Raw genomic sequence first — 17,749 nt, forward strand, 5'->3', positions numbered from 1 at the left:
AATGCATAACATTTCATTCATTTTTTTTCCCTTTTAAGCTTTCACACTTCAATGCAGATAGTCTCTCCATTATATCTTTGGTCTGCCAATTTGTACTAATGTATTTTGTTTCCAGTTTCTTGGTGGTTTTACTGTCATTCTATTAATGTTCATTCGATTTTTGATAATTTTAATCATTGTTTTTATTAGTTATAACTGACAGTTCTTTCATATCTTTTCTGTCAAATATGTGTTTCATTAAATAATTTTTTCTTAATGTTACCATATCCACAAGTTATCTGTTTTTGATATTTTTGTTTTTCTTTTAGACGCATTGGTTGGACTACTGATTTGTAGATTTACTTTTTTTTCTTTTGTTAATCGTTAACTTTTGCATAAGCTGTTTTAAAATTACTGGTGTTTAATATCCTTATTATATTTTAGCCAATAATTCCATTGTTTTTCTAATAGTTCTCATTGGCTCTTTACAAAATGCCATTGTTTGGTTTTCTCTTTTGTCCATGTTAATATTACTGCACATCGATTGCAGTTAACGTGAATGCTTTTGGAAAGTGTAGCCAAACGATATCGCCTGCATGCCCAAACGAGTTTAAAATCTTTATTTTTAATCTATTTAGTTTATGTTAAATGCACTTAAAGAATTTTTTGTTGTTTTGATCCCTTTCTTGATTGGTGTTTTTTTTTTCATATTCTGGTATTGCATTTTTCAAATAACCATTCACACATCGTTAATCATTTCACGTGGTATATTTCTTGATTCCGGTACTATAAGAATATCCCGTAATAAGCTTGATTATATTAAGCCTTTTCTAAGTCGATGATAGCCATTTGGTTGACTGTGTATTTTTGATGCTTCTGTTCGTTATAACAAATATAGCTCCTCATTTAAATTTTTCTGTTTCTATCGACTGTAAATATTTTTGAGATTTTTTTTATTTCTTCGTGTAATTAGGTAAAATAATTTCCCCAATGTTCTATTTCTATAACTGATATATATTCATGTATCTGATTTTTTTTTTCTTTAGCTTCCAGTTGTTTCAAGTAGATTTCTTTCCAGTAATATTGCTTTGTAAGTTTTATTTTATTTCACTTAGTTTTGCATGCTTCATATTTGGCTAATTATAATCTTAATATTTAAATGAACATCTAAAAATATTTTCTATTTCTTCAAATATAACGTGGAGGGGGGGGATGTTCATTTTGTTTTACATTTTCAACTTTTTGTTCTTAATGCTTCATATGCTACTTTTCTGATGTTTTAATTTTTTCTCATTAATGACGTCATTTTTAAAAGTATGTTTGAAGTATTCTTATACTTTTTGTAATAATTAAGTTTAAATTCATTTTCTTATTTTTCTTCGAAAACTATTTTATTTGATTCATTTTTTATTAGTCAATGATCATTCCCTATGTCTGCAGATGTTAGAACTCTAATTCCACTATTTTTAGTTTAAGAAGGATTATTTTGTGTGTATGAAATGGAAGTAATGTTATTCCATTTTATTTGTTTTATTGAATCTTTATATTCTTTTGCTACTGCATTATATTATGTTACATAATTTCCAATACTTGTATTTAATTCTACCAGTATTATTATTAATTCAACTGATTTTGACAATTTTCTGTAACATAATTCTTCAGTTTGGTGTCTTCTCACTGGAGTATGGGCACTGTCTATATTCAGTTTTATTTTACAATCTGTATTAGTTCTCATTATGCTTTCCGATAAATATTCTCACTCGCTTATATCGTTTGAAAATCCGCATGTGTTATTTACGTTGCACTTGCTTAGCTCCATTTCTCTACTCCATTGAAACTGTGATATTTAATTTATGCATTCCTTCACCATTCATGTTTTATGCACTCTTTATATCATTTAATTCTTATTTATTGTAAATGCAGATATTTATTGTTTTAAAGGGGCGGACGTTACCGAGGTTCCCAATGTCTCTTCCTTTGTTTTCTCCTGGCATATAGATTCATTTGGGCAGTCTGGCTGCATTCTGTATCGTTTCTTTAAGTGTTCATCTCTACATCACATAAGCGACTTACTAGCCCAGCTTTTTAATGCTGCTCCATTTATACCTCATGGATTTCGTGTTTCGAAAAGTAATTTCCCCTTGGTTCTTTGTCAAGGGCTTTTACAATATCGACAAAGCTTAGCGATCTCTCTTGTACTCCAGTGATTTTCAACTATTTGTCATAAATAAAATTTCAAATGCTTACAAACACGGTCTAAAACAAGTTTGCTTCTCACCAAATTTCTCTTAGCCTTTTCTCGACGTTTGCTTAAATCATAATTGGGATACTCACTAGAAAAATTCCTCCATAACTGTCGCATTCAGTTTTATTTTCCCTTTTTTATAAATTGATCTACAGCGAACCATGGGGGATTCCACCCTCTGAATTACACAATGTAGCCACTGTAAAATTTCTCTAATACCATACTACAGGTTGAATAAGTTTTTTTTTACAGATGACATTGCACATTTTAGGTTTCTGCCTCGAATACTGAAGCGTATTTCTCCTGTGTGTTTTGTACTATTGTTATCATTTGGTAATTCTCAAATTTAAGTCTCCAGACATTAATAATGCCAATTTCTTCGGTTTGTTTCCTCACCTTGTCTTCCATTTCTCTTGCCTCCATTTCAAGCTTTCTTAGCGGCTTCCAAAACATTTTACCATCATCGTAATATATTTATTTATATTCTATCAAAAAATGTTCCCATGACATCTGTTTAGTTGATTTTATGTAACTCGGCATTCCTGTATTTTCTCTGGAGTCCAAGAACCCATGCTAATTTCCTAGGTGGCCAACTTGAGGGAGGTTGAATGCCACTTGCAAATTCATCCCAACCGTTTTTGTAAATTGCATGTTCGTTTTACTTAGGACATTAGAATTTTTTTCGGATTAAAAACAGTGTTCAGTGAATAGTTCAATGTATAAAAAATCTATTCTGAAGATAATACCCAAAATGGTTAAATAATGGATGTGTTATATCATCGATTTCTTTAAAACTCTTTAAAAGGCGGTTTATTTTGAAACAATTTGCATTTCCTGCAAATGCCTGTAGTAACCGTAACAAGGGGAAGGGGGACGCAATGTTTATTTTGCTATCAAGTCCCACTTGTACCAATATCCATATGTACACTCAAGAAATCACTAACTTGACTCTGGGAACGAGGCCGCTGGTCAGACGTACTTTTTGTTTTATATGCTTGGCATCTTGCCAACCCGGCAGTAAAGAACTTGTAGACAATCGCATCAAAAACCCGCCAGGTTGGCTTGATGGAGGGTATAGTACTCAGTCAAGAATATGACCTAGGTCAGGTGTAAAGCCGAGTCCTTCTTAAACAGTCTTTGGCTTTAGGCACTGTCTTGTTTCTATAGTAACTATAGCTACCGAACTTAACACAATTAGTACACTAGTCGAGATAATAGCCGACTGCACGCAGCTGTCGCACCAATATTACCTCATAACTGATTTAATATAAAAGTGCTTCTAAACAAGATTTTGCTTGTTTAGAACAGTGGACGACCTCTGTTCACTTAGATATGTGAAGAAAATCTTTAGTGGATAGACGGTCTTATATACACATACTATAAACATGTTACTTTAATTCTCATTCGAAGTGTGTAAAGTTAGCTCCACAACTCTAGGATGTAAATAGGTTTTTCTTGTGTTTAAAATTAAAAAAAAAAACCTATAATTCAAAATTTAAATAAATATTACCCGAATGTCCACGTACTTATGATGCTGAAGTCTTGGCAAATTGTATTAAATGGTTCACTTTTGGCAAAGCCGTACTTACGCACAGGCACACGAGGCTCTAGCTGGTGTGCTGAAAAATTAGGGCGAATTTAGGGCTCCCCTGAGAACTCTGCGACTCGGGCCCCCGGGAAAAGAGCAAGTACGGTCCTGACTTTTGGACACTCCAGTAGCAAATTTAATTCAGTATATCAAATGAAAATTTAAATTATCAAATTCATACCACACAAAATTCTGTAACAAAATTTATTATAAAGTTCAAAAAAAAAAAAAAAAAAAAAAAAGAGAAATTAATGTAAGCTGTACGTGAATTTCGTGACCTCACGTGAGATCACAATCCTGTTTGAGGGCCTGAAGTGATAAGTTTCATATTTGGTCTCTAGAGCAGGACTTCTGAAAACCTACTCCTTAGCTCGCCCATAGTCACTTGTCTTGGAATGAGTGACTCGTTTTTCTTACCTCCTTTGGCAGGAGCAGTTTTTTAATAACTTTCAACAAAAAAACGAACAAAAAATTAAATCCGACTCTTTTTTTCCTTTTAATTACATTTGTTATGGATTATTAGCAAGTTTCTATTAATGTTTCTCAGCTTTTTTTGATTCTCCTAAACTATATTTTTAAAAAATGCAATATGATACACGAACTTTCAATGATAAAAACAGCCCTAGCACATGAGCAGCCATTTTTTTTGCATCTGTCCATTTTAAATCAATGGACAGATGAAAATCGAGGTTGTCAGTGTCAAGTTTTGGTTATAGCACCGCAGGATTTCGTGGCGAATAAGGTTTCCAAGCTGACTTCAGTTAGTGAAAGTAACATCTGATGGCAGAGGAAGTGGGTAGGCAAATGTTCATTTTATTGAGGAAACGTGGTGCATGCACAGCATATCTCAACCTTTTTGGAGCCCATAATGTTTAATCGCCAGAAGAATAACCATTATAAGTTCGTTTCTAGTAGTTCAATAAAATGAACATTTTCCTACGCACTTCCTCTGCCATCAGATGTTACTTTCACTAACTGAAGTTAGTGAAATTACCCCCAAATTATCTGTAGAACGCACACAAAAAGGGTTTCCTTCTGGAAACTGGTTTAGAATGCCGTATCGCCGAAAATCAACATTGAAATACCAGTGCCTTTTCGGATCACGACAAGGTTGTAGTTGTCTAAGGGATCGTCCCCCCACCCGATCCCTTTTAGATCAGTGATAGCTAAGGATGGAGATTTGGGCCCTAAAAGTTAGAGCTAAAAGAACTCTGACTATTCTCTTTGAGAAATAAAAAGATGAGAAGAATTTATAGACCTATAAGGGGGAAACTAATAAGCAAAAGCGTATGCTGTCACGCACGATGAGATCGTTGGAAAGGAGATTAGCATTGCCTGGAAGATGGTCCAAGTTCGCTTGAAAGCTTGGATGTCGAAACTCCATTCTCAGAGCTGAAATAAAAGGTGGGTGTGAAATTGCAGCCACAGTGCTATTGGTATTGTGAGGATGCACAGAAGTCGAGACATGGAAATTGTCGTGCGAGACATTGGTTGCCTAGATATGGAGGGGGGGGTGAAGAAATGTCGGAGAGGATTGAGATCCCCAAACTTGGATAGTATAAGGCATGTGAAATTGAATGTAAGTAGAGATCACAATTCATCAAACAACAGGAAGGCGGGTGATGCGATTAAGGCATTCCTTGGCTAAGAGCAGAGACGCCGAAATTCGTCGCAGGAAAACAGCAAGTCGGACAAATGAGTCGTTTAGGTCTATAAAGATATCGTGAAAGGTTATTTTCCATGGTGAAATGTGTTTCACCAGCGTCGGGTAATGAATGCTGCAACGTAGGATACGTTTAAAGAGGAGGATGTATAGCTTAGATGAAACGCATTCCAATGGGATGGCAATGCAGGAACATTGGGTGAGGTATGACAGACCTTCAAATAATAAATAGTGGGTCTCCATGGGGCCCTTTAAGTATTAGTAATAAATGGGTAAACGTGGAAAAGAGTGTTCAAATGCGTACATGTTAAATGCGAATAAAAATGAATTTAAGGAAGAAAATATTACATAGCTCAGCAACCTTCGTCTTCCTTTCATTTACAGAGTTTTCGAATGTGCGAAACTTCACAAATTTGTTGCTGGCAACAGCGGTGAGAACACAACGAGGGTTGCAACCGGATGGCAGTCAGTGACGTCGATTCCAGCAAAAAAAAAGTGGGGGGAAGAAGTGTAACCAAAGAAATTCCTTGACATTATTTCATTAAATTCAGAAAAAATGGGGTTCGGAATAAGATTCATTGAAAAACTACGTTGGTGGTATTCTAATGAAATATTGTTCAAGTAGGCATGAAATTTTACAAACGTAGGTCACCGAAGCAGCAATAAATACAGTGAAGAAGAAAAATGATTTACCGGAGCTATCTTTTATTGAAATGTGAGCCTAAAAATCTTGTTGAATACATAAATTTGCAAGTCACGTTAAGTTGGTTCGCATATTTGAAATATGTGCATTCAAGAGATTTCTCGGGCTAATTGGCACGAAAGTAAATAGAAATCTTTGCTTTCTATAGCCTCTTAATTTCGGATCTTCAAGCCATGCGTCCGGTTAGGACGGTTAGTCTCCCTTAATAGGGGTTACGCAAATTAATGCAACCGACATGCCACTTTTCTGTTGTATCCCATAAGGATAAGTATTTATGCTGCAGATCTGTGTTCACTAGGCTGGTTGGCCCATTTTGAGAGGCTCAAAACCTGAATTTTGGGGATAAAAACCGACCCCCCCGTACGAGACCAACTAACTCAATTTGTTTAAAAAGACCTGATAAGGGTTGCTCATCACAGACAAAATTCGAACCCAGAGCTACGAAGGTTCTCTTAACTATGAACAAAGTAGAAATGCTGAACTTCTGCTTGATCATCTGATCTGCTTTCCTTTGGACTATAGGTCCTCAGCTTTCAATCGTTTGGAAACACAGGAGACGGGAAAAAAGAATTTCAGGAACAAAAACCAACACTGTGAAGAAATGTTGCTGACAAAGAATAACATAAGAAAATACTGAAGAGAAAAGACCTTAAAAGGTTTAAAATATTTCATAACCTTCGACAAGAATTTCCATGAGATTGCGTTACTTACAACCAATTCTGGAACCAGTATGAACTGATTTTTTGGGGATCGACAGTTCACTTACAAAAGACCGCTTAGACAAGAGCGTGTAATGGACTTTAGGAGGATTCAGAACTCGTGATTCGAAACAGCTACCAGGGTCAGCGAAATCCTTATTTAAAAGCTCTAAGAATGTACGATGTGGACTTCTTACGGCAGATTTCTTGTATGTAATGCAACGCCAAAGCAGCTCGCTCTGAAGGGGTTCGTATTTTCATAAACTATTAACACTTTTCCTACTTCTAAACTTCCAAAGCACAAACATTGTTTGACTCATTGAAATGAATGGTTTTTTACCGTTATTGAGATAAGAAAATATTAACTCTTAAAAATTAAATTATGCGGCATGTCGATAATCAGTGGCCCAAACTTTTTAGGGTCACTATCTAATATTTTTAAAGTTTTCATACGTCATAACCTGATAAAACTTTCGCAATCCCATCAAGTTCCGTACATAACTGTGTTTATGTGCTCCGCACTCCACTCGGTTATCAAAAATCTCACGACATGCAGTGGAACTGAATCATATTGAAATGGTGGAGGCCAAAATGAATGCTCGCTCTACTTGAATCCAGTTGTGCACTGCTATACATGTACTTCTGATTCGATCCGCTACTTACTATGTTTTGTATTCATTTATTTTAACAAATGAAAATAATTAACTTTTGTTTTACTTGTTAAACTTCGTGGTGCGAGAGGTTTTCAGTCTACAATGGGAATGGGGAGATTGTACTGTAAGAAGGCTTAAAACCAAAAGAAAATCCTCAGCATTAAGTCGCTCATGTTACTAGTGGACATCTCCATTTTTACGACGCAAATGTATTTACTAACGAAACATTTCGAGAGTAGATTTCCAGGTGGGAGATGATTTTCGTTATTCTGTTTGATGAAAATCATCGATCACCTAAAAATCTTCGCCCTACTTTACTTGGAGGCCTGAAGCGGCTTGAGAAAGTACCGTATTTGGCTCTCCAGCAGAAATTCCGGACGAGAAAAAGGGGGGGTTGCTAAACACGGTTAAATATGCAGTTCATATAATGAGGATCGGTTTTAAACCCTGTAGGTAACGTTGCAATTTTACTTGAAGTGTAACTCTTATGTTATCAACGACCCCCTAAACTGCCGCTTTACGATGACTTATTTTTTAAATTCATCAGAAGGGCCAACATTTGTGTTCCACGTTTTAACATACTGTCCCCTGTCTATTTGTCCGCTTGTTGCAATTTCGTACAATAACAAATACCTAGAACCGATACTGACCTAAGCCCTAGAAGTTTAACTTGTTCTCTTGTCCACATTTCCTCCGGAATTAATTTCTTTTTTTCTGTTTCTTTTCGCCAGGTGTTCCTTGAACTTGCATCGCTTGTGGCCCAGGTCGAGGGTCAAAGTTGTGGCCCTAGGATTAGCGCCCGTCTTCTCATGGAGATCCCTTGCGATATGTCGCAGACCGTGTACTGCACAGCACCCGGAAGTGCTTACCCTTGGTAAGTAGGCAAATCACGTGCTCTCCTGCACCTGTGCACTACAGGCGGTCGCGCCTAACTGACCTTAAGAACTTGAATAGAACTTGTTTCTGATAACACGCTCCAGTGGTTTGGATTATTTGAGTGACGATGACAGCCGAAATATTTAGTTTCTTATTATCGAAGATCGATAATTCGGTGCTGTGGTCTCCTCAGGTATCCATGCTGCTTAAAAAGGTTAATGCTGCATGCAAAATAAACTATTTTTTATTACTGCTGTTAGTTCCGTTAATCGAGCAAACTTTATAAGTATTCATTAACTTTACTAATTAAACATCGATCACCCAAGAAATACTGACCTACTCTACCTTACAATATAATCAAATGCTGTAGCGCTTTTGACAAAACGTGCTCGTAGATACACTTAAACGGATCTGGTGGAGTGTCTATTGAGGCCTAAAAATTGGGATCCTATAACGTTAAACATAATTCTTGTATGATCATACGTCATTGGTGGAGCCTTGAAACATGTGATCATGACCAACTGGGAGGGGTGAAGTAACTTTTGAACTACAGCATTTTTTTTTTTTTTGAAAAACGTTTAATTTTTATATGTAACAATTCAATTAGTTATATATTATTTATTATGTAAATATTTCGTCTTATATATCATAAGACATGAGTACAACTAACGAACAATAGGAACTGAATTCAAAAAACAGTAGTGCGAATGCTTAAATTGGAATTCCTCTGTGTATGCAATCGTGTGTTCATGGATTAAAAACTACTGGATTGAAATTAGCATTACTTAAATTAAAATATAGCAGATAAATTATTGAGGATAATTTCCCAAACTTTTGGAATAGTGAGACAGTCATTTCGATTAAGATTTGATCTACGACTATTAAGTGAGGCTTCAGCAATCTCTTTATATAAACATTCATGTTTATATGTGGATTTATGTAGTAGCTTGGCTTATTTTTTCCCATTGGATCCTGTGGTTAGAATCTTCGATTCCATGTTGTGCAAGGTCAGATTTGTGAGGTTTGATGAGGCGGATGTGGTTTTGATGTTCAGAGATACGTTTATTTACAGATCTTCCTGTTGGTCCATAGCAAGACAAGTTACATGAACATTGTACTTCGTATACGCCAGGTAACATCATCGGTGAGAGTTCGTCTTTTGGAGATGGTAGCAAGTTGTGAATTTGGTTGATTAGTTTATAGGTAGCAATGAGTTGATATTTTTTCATAATTTTTGCCAACCGTTCAGAGATGACTTTAATATATGATATAGGAGTCCTATGGGCATTTTATTGTCTGGGTTGATTTGAAGGAGAGTTAATTATTTTGGGGGTTATTGGATTATGTCCATTTAGTAAGGCTGTTTATATATATATATATAAAAATATATATATATATATATATAAAAATATGACAAGAATTGGAAAAATTACGGACATTGCTGCTTACCAAGTGTATAGATGCATGGATTAATATTGGAAGCTGTTAAATTAAAGCATGAAGATTGTGAATTTTTTAAACTGCAACTCTAACTACACTTATCAGTCAAAGCATTGTTTCATTTACTCAAAATCAGTTATTTGATAATTAAAAACTAATATGGTCCAACTTCGTTATGATTCTCAGCCAACGCTTAGAATAAATTTTATTTCAGATGGCACTTTCAATATGTTTCGATAAGTTTCAAGACATCTCGCAACCTTATTTTGCGAATATTTAATTTACATCTTCAACTGTCAGCAGAAAGTATTTCAAATGACGCAAGAAATAGATTCAGCTGCTTTTTTTCTCCCACCCACGAAAGTTTATATGTAAATCTATAGTACATTTTGCACCGTGGGTTGCCCAAGGATATATATATATATAATATATATATATATATATATTACTGTATTTTTAATTTATTTTTTACAAGTCCAGAAACCTTACGCTAGAAACTAAATATGCAACTCTTAAGCTACATCAGGCCTCCAGCAAGCGGGATGGTGGTTTCACACCGGGCGATGAAATTCATCTCGCACCACACAATCACAGACATCCATGCCTACGGTGGGATTACGTCATAGGAGGACTATAATCAGCAGTTATCTGATATATAACCTTATTTTACTTACGAACACTCCTGTGTTTATTGTATTAATCGGGGGAGGAGTGTGTAATTGGCTCGTTCAAAAGCAGAGAAACGGGTTACAAGAGCTAAGCACTCGCTCTGTGACAAGAACCAGTGCTGTTACTTGCCCAATGTCACGTCTTGAAACAAAGGTGTTTGGACGGTGGTGAGGAAGTGGCACAGACCAGTAACAGCAAGATTGCTGGGTTGGTCTAAAATAACCAGTCTGAACGTGTCGGATAGGCTGTTTATCTTTAGCAGCGAAAGCCTGTTAAAATTTTCAACTGAATATCAGTTCGCTGGTCTCAGCTTTTTCTTTCGGTGTTGTAACAGTGGCGCCATCTGGGCGGGAGCGCAGGTAAGCAGAAGTTTCGCCCGATGGCTTTTGGTTTGCCATTCTTGTCCAAATGGCAGCCATTCAAGGCTGCCATTTGGACAAGAGACGTGTTTTCTGTTAGTGGATTTTATGAAGTTGGATTTGCTGATGGTTGATTTACATTTATTGCGTGCTTCTACATGAACTGAGTATGAAGCTTGGGTTATTGATGCAAGCCACTTGCAGTAAGCTGAGATTTTTTTCTTCGACTGCTTTCATATATCTTCTCTTGAACCAGGACTTGGAAAGTACAGGAATTTTGGATGGAATGAGGAATGAATGCCTTCATGCCAGTGAGTATGATTTATGTGACGCGATCAGTGCAGGTGTCTGGTCGGAAGACTACCACTTTGTAGTACCAGAGGACGTGAGGCTAAGTGTGGTCATAGGAAGTGCTTTCTGTGAGACTGGAAACTTGCACCAGATTCTGGTCAGTTGCCGAGAGGAGAGGTAATTTCTACAATATGTCTGGAAGGAGAATTAGTCTTTAAAAAAAAATAAATAAAAGGTATTGGGAGAGAATTATCTGGAATTCGGGTAGATATCTGCACGATTTGCGTTAGATCATTGCTTATAGCAAAATCTCCGGATCACGTCCAACTTGATCTTTAGTGTTGGAGAAGGAGAGCCAGTTAGAGTTGTGGACATTCAGGTCACCTAAGACGATGAGTTCGCCATTTGAGTAGCGGGATTGCAGATGATCGACTTTCATGAAGAGGAAGGTGGAGCGGTCTTTGTGGTTTTCAAAGTTTGGAGACCGTTAGATGCAGCAGATGAATGTAGCAAGTAAATCTTCATCCAGAGGTCAAAAGCAGGAGATTCTAAATTTGGTATTCTTTGGCAGGAAATGTTAGAACGTATGAAGGCACAGGTGCCACCTCTGTGACGAAATGAATCATTTGGGAATTAAGATGAACTGCAATTGATGTAGTGTACTTTGGGTTTCTGTTAAGAGAAGGTCTGGTTTGGATGCATGTAAGTGGTGATGAACGTCGTTTTCTGGAATTTATTGCGGATGTTTGAAGTGGATGTGAAATTGATTTATTTCTTATTTATTTTCGTAGAGATCCTTTTGAAGTTTGGAATATTGTGTTTGATTGAACTGGTTATTGAGGGAGATTTATCATGTTCGCATTGTTACCGTCATTGTTTTTGTTTCATTTTGGTTTATTATTAGATGAAGGGAAAGAGTGGTGACATACATAGACTTTTGAACATGACATCCATACAGAGAGCGACCAATCTCCTCGACAGTGCATACCACTACTCGTTTTAACTACTACTCGGACTCCCTCACCAAGCACGACCTGGAAGAATGTAGCAGGGGGATTATTCGCTAGTTGACCAGGAAGCCTCCTGACTTGTTACTGACTAGTTCGGACCGGTATACTCTCTGGCGGCTGGCCTGCATTACTACAGTTTTAACTGCTGTACCCACGAAATGGAGGAGGGTCTGTGTCTCTAAGTATATGACTCATGCTCTTGAGGGGCATCGCTCACTCTGCTTGGAGAAGAAGGGGGAGATGGTGGCCAGAACCCCTGCTCTGGAGGCCAAACTTAGCATTCGACACGTAAGCAGGGCAGTGGTGTTTTGCTGGGTGATGAAGGTCATCTACCACTTAATGGTATAGCTGGCGTTTCCTCCAACTAGGAAGATAGATATCCTTTTGCAGCGGGTATTCGTGCTGCAGGCGCCAGAACCCTTTTTGAGGGAACAGGCCACACTACGGGAAGGCGGAGTTGACTTGACGGGGGGGGGAGTGCTGTTAGGAAGTAACTTGATATTGTTAGCATTCAGGAGTGTGTGACCAGTGCTAACCTTAGGTGCTAGGGTCACTTAAATAGAAGGATGAGGAAAGGTTAGCAGAAGAAGTAATTTTTGCAAGGATGGAGGGAAGATAATACTGATAATATAATTCAAAACTCTGAAAACAAAGATCTAGGCGGAGTGACACAGTAAAAAGTGCCATCTGACATACTGGGGTCTGACAGATTGATTTTGGGAAAAATTGTCAATAGGAAGTTTAACACTACTAACATTTTCATGTAGTACTATCACAATATCCTGTAACCTCCCCTCTCGAGGATATCTATCAGGAATATTTCGCTTTCAGTTTGTGAAAGCCTTGATAAAAGTTCTTCCTTATGGCATTCGAATTCCTCCCTTGAATTATTTCTTCATATAACTGAATACAATTCTGTATTTTTTTAATAACGGCTTCACGAATGTGTAAGAGAAAAACTGAATATAATTTGTTATTTCTATATATTTCACTCAATATATTAATATATTAGTGGTTCGTAACCTTTTTTTTTTTGCCTACCGCCCCTTGCTCAATTTTACACACGGTTAATGACTCACAAGATAATTAAAATCTACAACAATTTTTGTTGGTACTGAACTATTACTGAGAGGAATTGACGACGTCATATTATTTTTACCTGGGGTAATCATCGTATCTAAAACTTCATTTATATCTTTTAAGATGAGAGTTTCGCCAATAGTATGTGACTTTCCACATTTGGCAATTAATTTTGAAAGGTTGTAAGACACAAGTCCCTTCTCTTGTTAATTGCTTTGTTTTGAATCCAACCCTTCAAGTCCATGACTATTTTTAAATTTAATCTTTAATTCGAGAAAGTACTCCACATCCTGTTTTCCTTTATTTGGAGTCATTTTTCGTAAATGCTCAATCATTCTTAAAAGCTTAATTTGAGAAATTTTTTTTCACATATTAAGAACATTGGTCACTGCTCATTATTTATAGACGGAATAACTCCATATTTTCAATATTCACTTGAATATTGAAGACACTTTCTTTTTCACTCATTTTAATGGTCTACAGTGCTACACTATATCAACGAAGTACGATACCACGGACTAGATGGAAACTGCAAACCAGTACTGTCAGATAGACATTAGGAAAACTAGAAGATAAGCTTATAAAAGTAGTGGGTTCTGCTAAACATAGCTCAAATTAATTATTTTCAGTGTAGAAAATTCAGTCCAAAAAGTAGCCCAATTACTTTACTTTCAATGTAAAAATTCTAATAGCGAAGAAATTTGAACAGCATTTCCAGACATACAATATTCTGAACTGTGTTGACAAATATGACAAATATACGATATAAACGGGGTTGATAGATTAAATACGGAGTTTTTTTGCTTTTATTATATTAGTAGTATTATAACGCTTATCGTCCCCTCCCCAGGGGAGCGCTACCGCCCTTGTTAAGAACCACTGATTTAAATGGTTTGTCCACTGGAATGAAAACAAAAACTAAAACCCACCATCCGACATTTTCCATGATCGTTGTTTTAGGATTATTCTACTGCATGAACCATTCAAGTGCTGATAGCATTTCCATGCAAGTGAGGAAACTCTTGACGGGAGAAAAACATTTAATTCTCATTACATTGGACCAAATATAATTAAAGGTATAACACTATCTTCTACAGCTTTCAGTGATAACTTTCTTTGTCATATCCACATATCTTTTGTGTTGGCAAAGAATATTTCCTACCTCTTGGTTAGCGCGCTGTTTTTCTTGAATAAGGCAAATTAACGCAGATCTCTCACCCACTAGTTTCCATTTCTAATTATAATTTTACTGTCATGTCCGAGTAATTAAGTTGCTGGCTCTATAACATGGTCCTCCTATAATTTATACAAATTCGAAACTTTTAGATATTCAATTAATAGTTTCAAAGAACCTACCACTCTGCATACCTGCCGATTATTGAACCATAATAAAAGGCGAAACGTGAAATGCTTAATCTTTTCTCCATGTGATTTAGCAGCTTTCACCAAAAATAGGTACGTAAAATTCAAAGAAACATGGTTGTATCTATTCAAAGTGGGACCCATCTGATTTTATTTTTCGATAAAGCATAATCTTAAAATACCGGCTGTAACATGGAGTATAGGTTATTGTTTATTTCTAATTCCAATGCCAAATTACATAATTTTTCTTCATGAAAATTAATATTTTACCAAATATCGTTGAGTAGGCTTCTGTGGAGATGGCGCATAACTTGGAATACGTTTTCCGGTATTTTTCCACAAAAATGAATAAATATCACATAGAAACCATTTTTTATTTACTATACCACTTTCGTAAAAATTATTGTCAGTCAGGAGAATTACATGAATAAACCTTCAAAACAATCAGAGGAACAAGAAAACCAAGACTTTAAAGGAGCAGCGATTTTCCAATATCTGCAATCAGTCACAAACAAAATAGAAACGTTGCTTCGCCAACAAAACTTAAAGGTCACCCAATCAACAAGATCTTTAATCACCTGAAACCTTCACATCCTCCACTTAAACCAAGTGTCTACAAGATCGGTTGTAGCTGTGATTTACACCCTTGTTCTTCAACTTGGTCGGTGGAAATTTCCTGGCGGTACGCCAAAAATTTGCAAAAATATTTTCGTGTCTCAGAAACAACGCTCCAACTACGTATATCAAATTTTCTAACCTTTAAGCAGTAGCAGATGTCGCACTATCTAAAAATTGTAATTTTATAACATTAGATTTAATAAATAAAATACTATCTACATTGGCCTATGCTTTTGTCTTAGCCGTCAGCCGGTCCGCGAAATATTTCTCCTATTTCCCCCGGCCCGCAGGTGTAAAAAGGTTGAAGAACTCTGGTTTACACTACATGGGAGAGACGTAGACAGGTACACCGATCGAACGAAAGAAATCAGGGCTGGCAGCACATACACAACAGAAACAAAACATCCAAATGGTAACAGACGGAAATGTTCCTCGCAGATCACCGTTTTTTTTCAAGGGTGTTCAAAGAATGAGCTGAAATGATATCCTGTATAGTGCAGCAAAGAACAAAGGATGATTTTATATCGAGTTTGGTCTTCTTTAATCCATCGAGACACACTCGTATTTGGCAGTAACACCCAGCAATCCAAGAACAGCAGCCAGCATAATAGGGAATGCACGCTTCGTATTATTTAAGCGTGTTTGTTCTTAACTAAGTCAAGTACTCCTTTCTTAGTCTATTACTTTCATAGCGAAACAAAAGATTTCACAAAACTACTCGAGATAATAATTTCTATTTTTTTTCCGGTTCAAAAATACCGGAAAACCAGTTCCTAGCAATTTTTTACAAAAACCCAAGAAAAATGTTTAATTCTTCTTGGCTTCGCGTGTTAGGTAATTGTTTGCCTGTAACGTTTTCAAGGGCCTCCTGCCCATCTCTTGTTTCTATAGTTCGTGGTGTCGTCTGTTATGTTAATTATGGACAGCTGTTTTCTTATTTCTTATCTTGTCTATTCTTTTATAGCCTGCGAGCGGTCTTAGGAACTTCATTTCTGCAGCTTCCATTTTCTTTTATCTCTTTCTCCCCAAGTCCATGTTTCACTTCCATATTTCAAGATTGGTTCGGCTATTATTTTATGTAGTTTTATCTGGGTTGTTCTTAACATCTGTTTATTGAAGTGTCTGTTCAAAGTTCCGATGACTGCTAGGAATTTTTGCTTTTTATATGCAATGTCGATTTCCCCATTGGAGGCTTATGTAATTTCCTAGATATTTGAGTTCAATTACTTTGTTGTGGATTTTTTGTGGACTAGTTTGCATCTTTTAATTTCTTTACCTTGAAATGCTATTGAAAATTAAAATAGGAAATAATTCTTTATTTCCTATTTTAATTCCTTTGATTTTGTTTTTCCTCCACTCCCTTGAAATTTTTTCCACACACACACACATATATTTTATTTATTTATATATTTATATATTTTTTATATATTTATATATATAATATACTTACTTATATATATTATTTATTCATTTATATTTATATACATATTGAAGAGTATTGGTGATAATCCACTTTCTTGAATGAGACCTCTACTGGTTTGAGGTGGAGCTTTCCATTCATAGAGTATATTGATTAAGTTTGTTCTGTTGATTTGATCGTATGCTTTCCCATAATCTAGGAAGGCCATATATGTTGGCAGATTAAATTCTCTTCTTTTTTCTATAATTTGTTTGAGTGTAAATGTGGGATCTGTGCAGGATCTTCCTTTCCTAAAGCCGCATTGTTCTTCTCCAGTAATTTCCTCGGCCCATGCTCTTAATTTGCTTTTAATTATATCTGGATATATTTTATAGCATTATTTAATGAAGATATTCCTCTGTAGTTTCCGATCCTTTGTTTTCTTTTTTGAATATGTTTATGACTATTGCTGTCTTCCATTCTTGTGGGATGTTTCCTTCTTCCCATGTTCTGTTTAGGAATTTAATTAATCATAATTGAAATGGTGAAAGAATGAAAACAGAAAGATTACCAAAACAAGCCTTAAAGTACAAGCCATTAGGAAAAAGAAAACCAGGACGTCCTCTTAAAAGATTCTACGATGACTTCTAAGGCCGGAACAGGCCATGCTAGGCCTAAATCCTTGATACGTATGATGAAAATTGAAATGGTTTAGAGCTGTATTTGTATAGTTCTCAATTTAATTCATCTTCTCCTGTATCGTTTTCTATTTTTTAGTTTTTCCAATATTTTCTTTCGATCATTTAACTGTTTTGGTTCATTTTTTCCCCTTCACTTATTACTTGTCTTATTTCAATTTGATTATTATTGTTTAGAAGCTGGGTGTAGTGATTGGTCCATTCTTTTGTGGAGGGGTCTCCTAATTGTAGATTATCCTTTGTTTCTTGAGTCATTTTTAATTATTTTATAGCTCTTTAGTTGAGGTCAATTTATGTCATACTCCAATCTTGATACAAATTTTTCCCAGTTTTGTCTCCTGATTTCCCTGGTTTCTCTTCTTGTTATTGCTCTGATTCATTTATATTCTATTTCATTTACTATGGTTCTGTCGTTTAA

The 17,749-nt window shown here is 36.0% G+C and overlaps 1 protein-coding gene across 1 annotated transcript in view; it reads left to right on the forward strand.

The window, feature by feature from the left end:
- LOC150104403 (uncharacterized) overlaps window positions 1-17,749 on the forward strand; it is a 59,245-nt gene that overhangs the window by 16,175 nt on the left and 25,321 nt on the right. The window contains exon 2 of the mRNA XM_090396476.1: window positions 8,261-8,403. Within this exon, the coding sequence (XP_090252602.1) occupies window positions 8,261-8,403 (143 nt within the window). The remainder of the gene's footprint in view (window positions 1-8,260; window positions 8,404-17,749) is intronic.

Source organism: Typopeltis vanoorti, chromosome 8 (genome assembly GCF_054136105.1).
Source record: "Typopeltis vanoorti isolate ZY-2024b chromosome 8, IOZ_Tvanoo_1.0, whole genome shotgun sequence".
In the NCBI taxonomy this organism is placed as follows: Eukaryota; Metazoa; Arthropoda; class Arachnida; order Uropygi; family Thelyphonidae; genus Typopeltis; species Typopeltis vanoorti.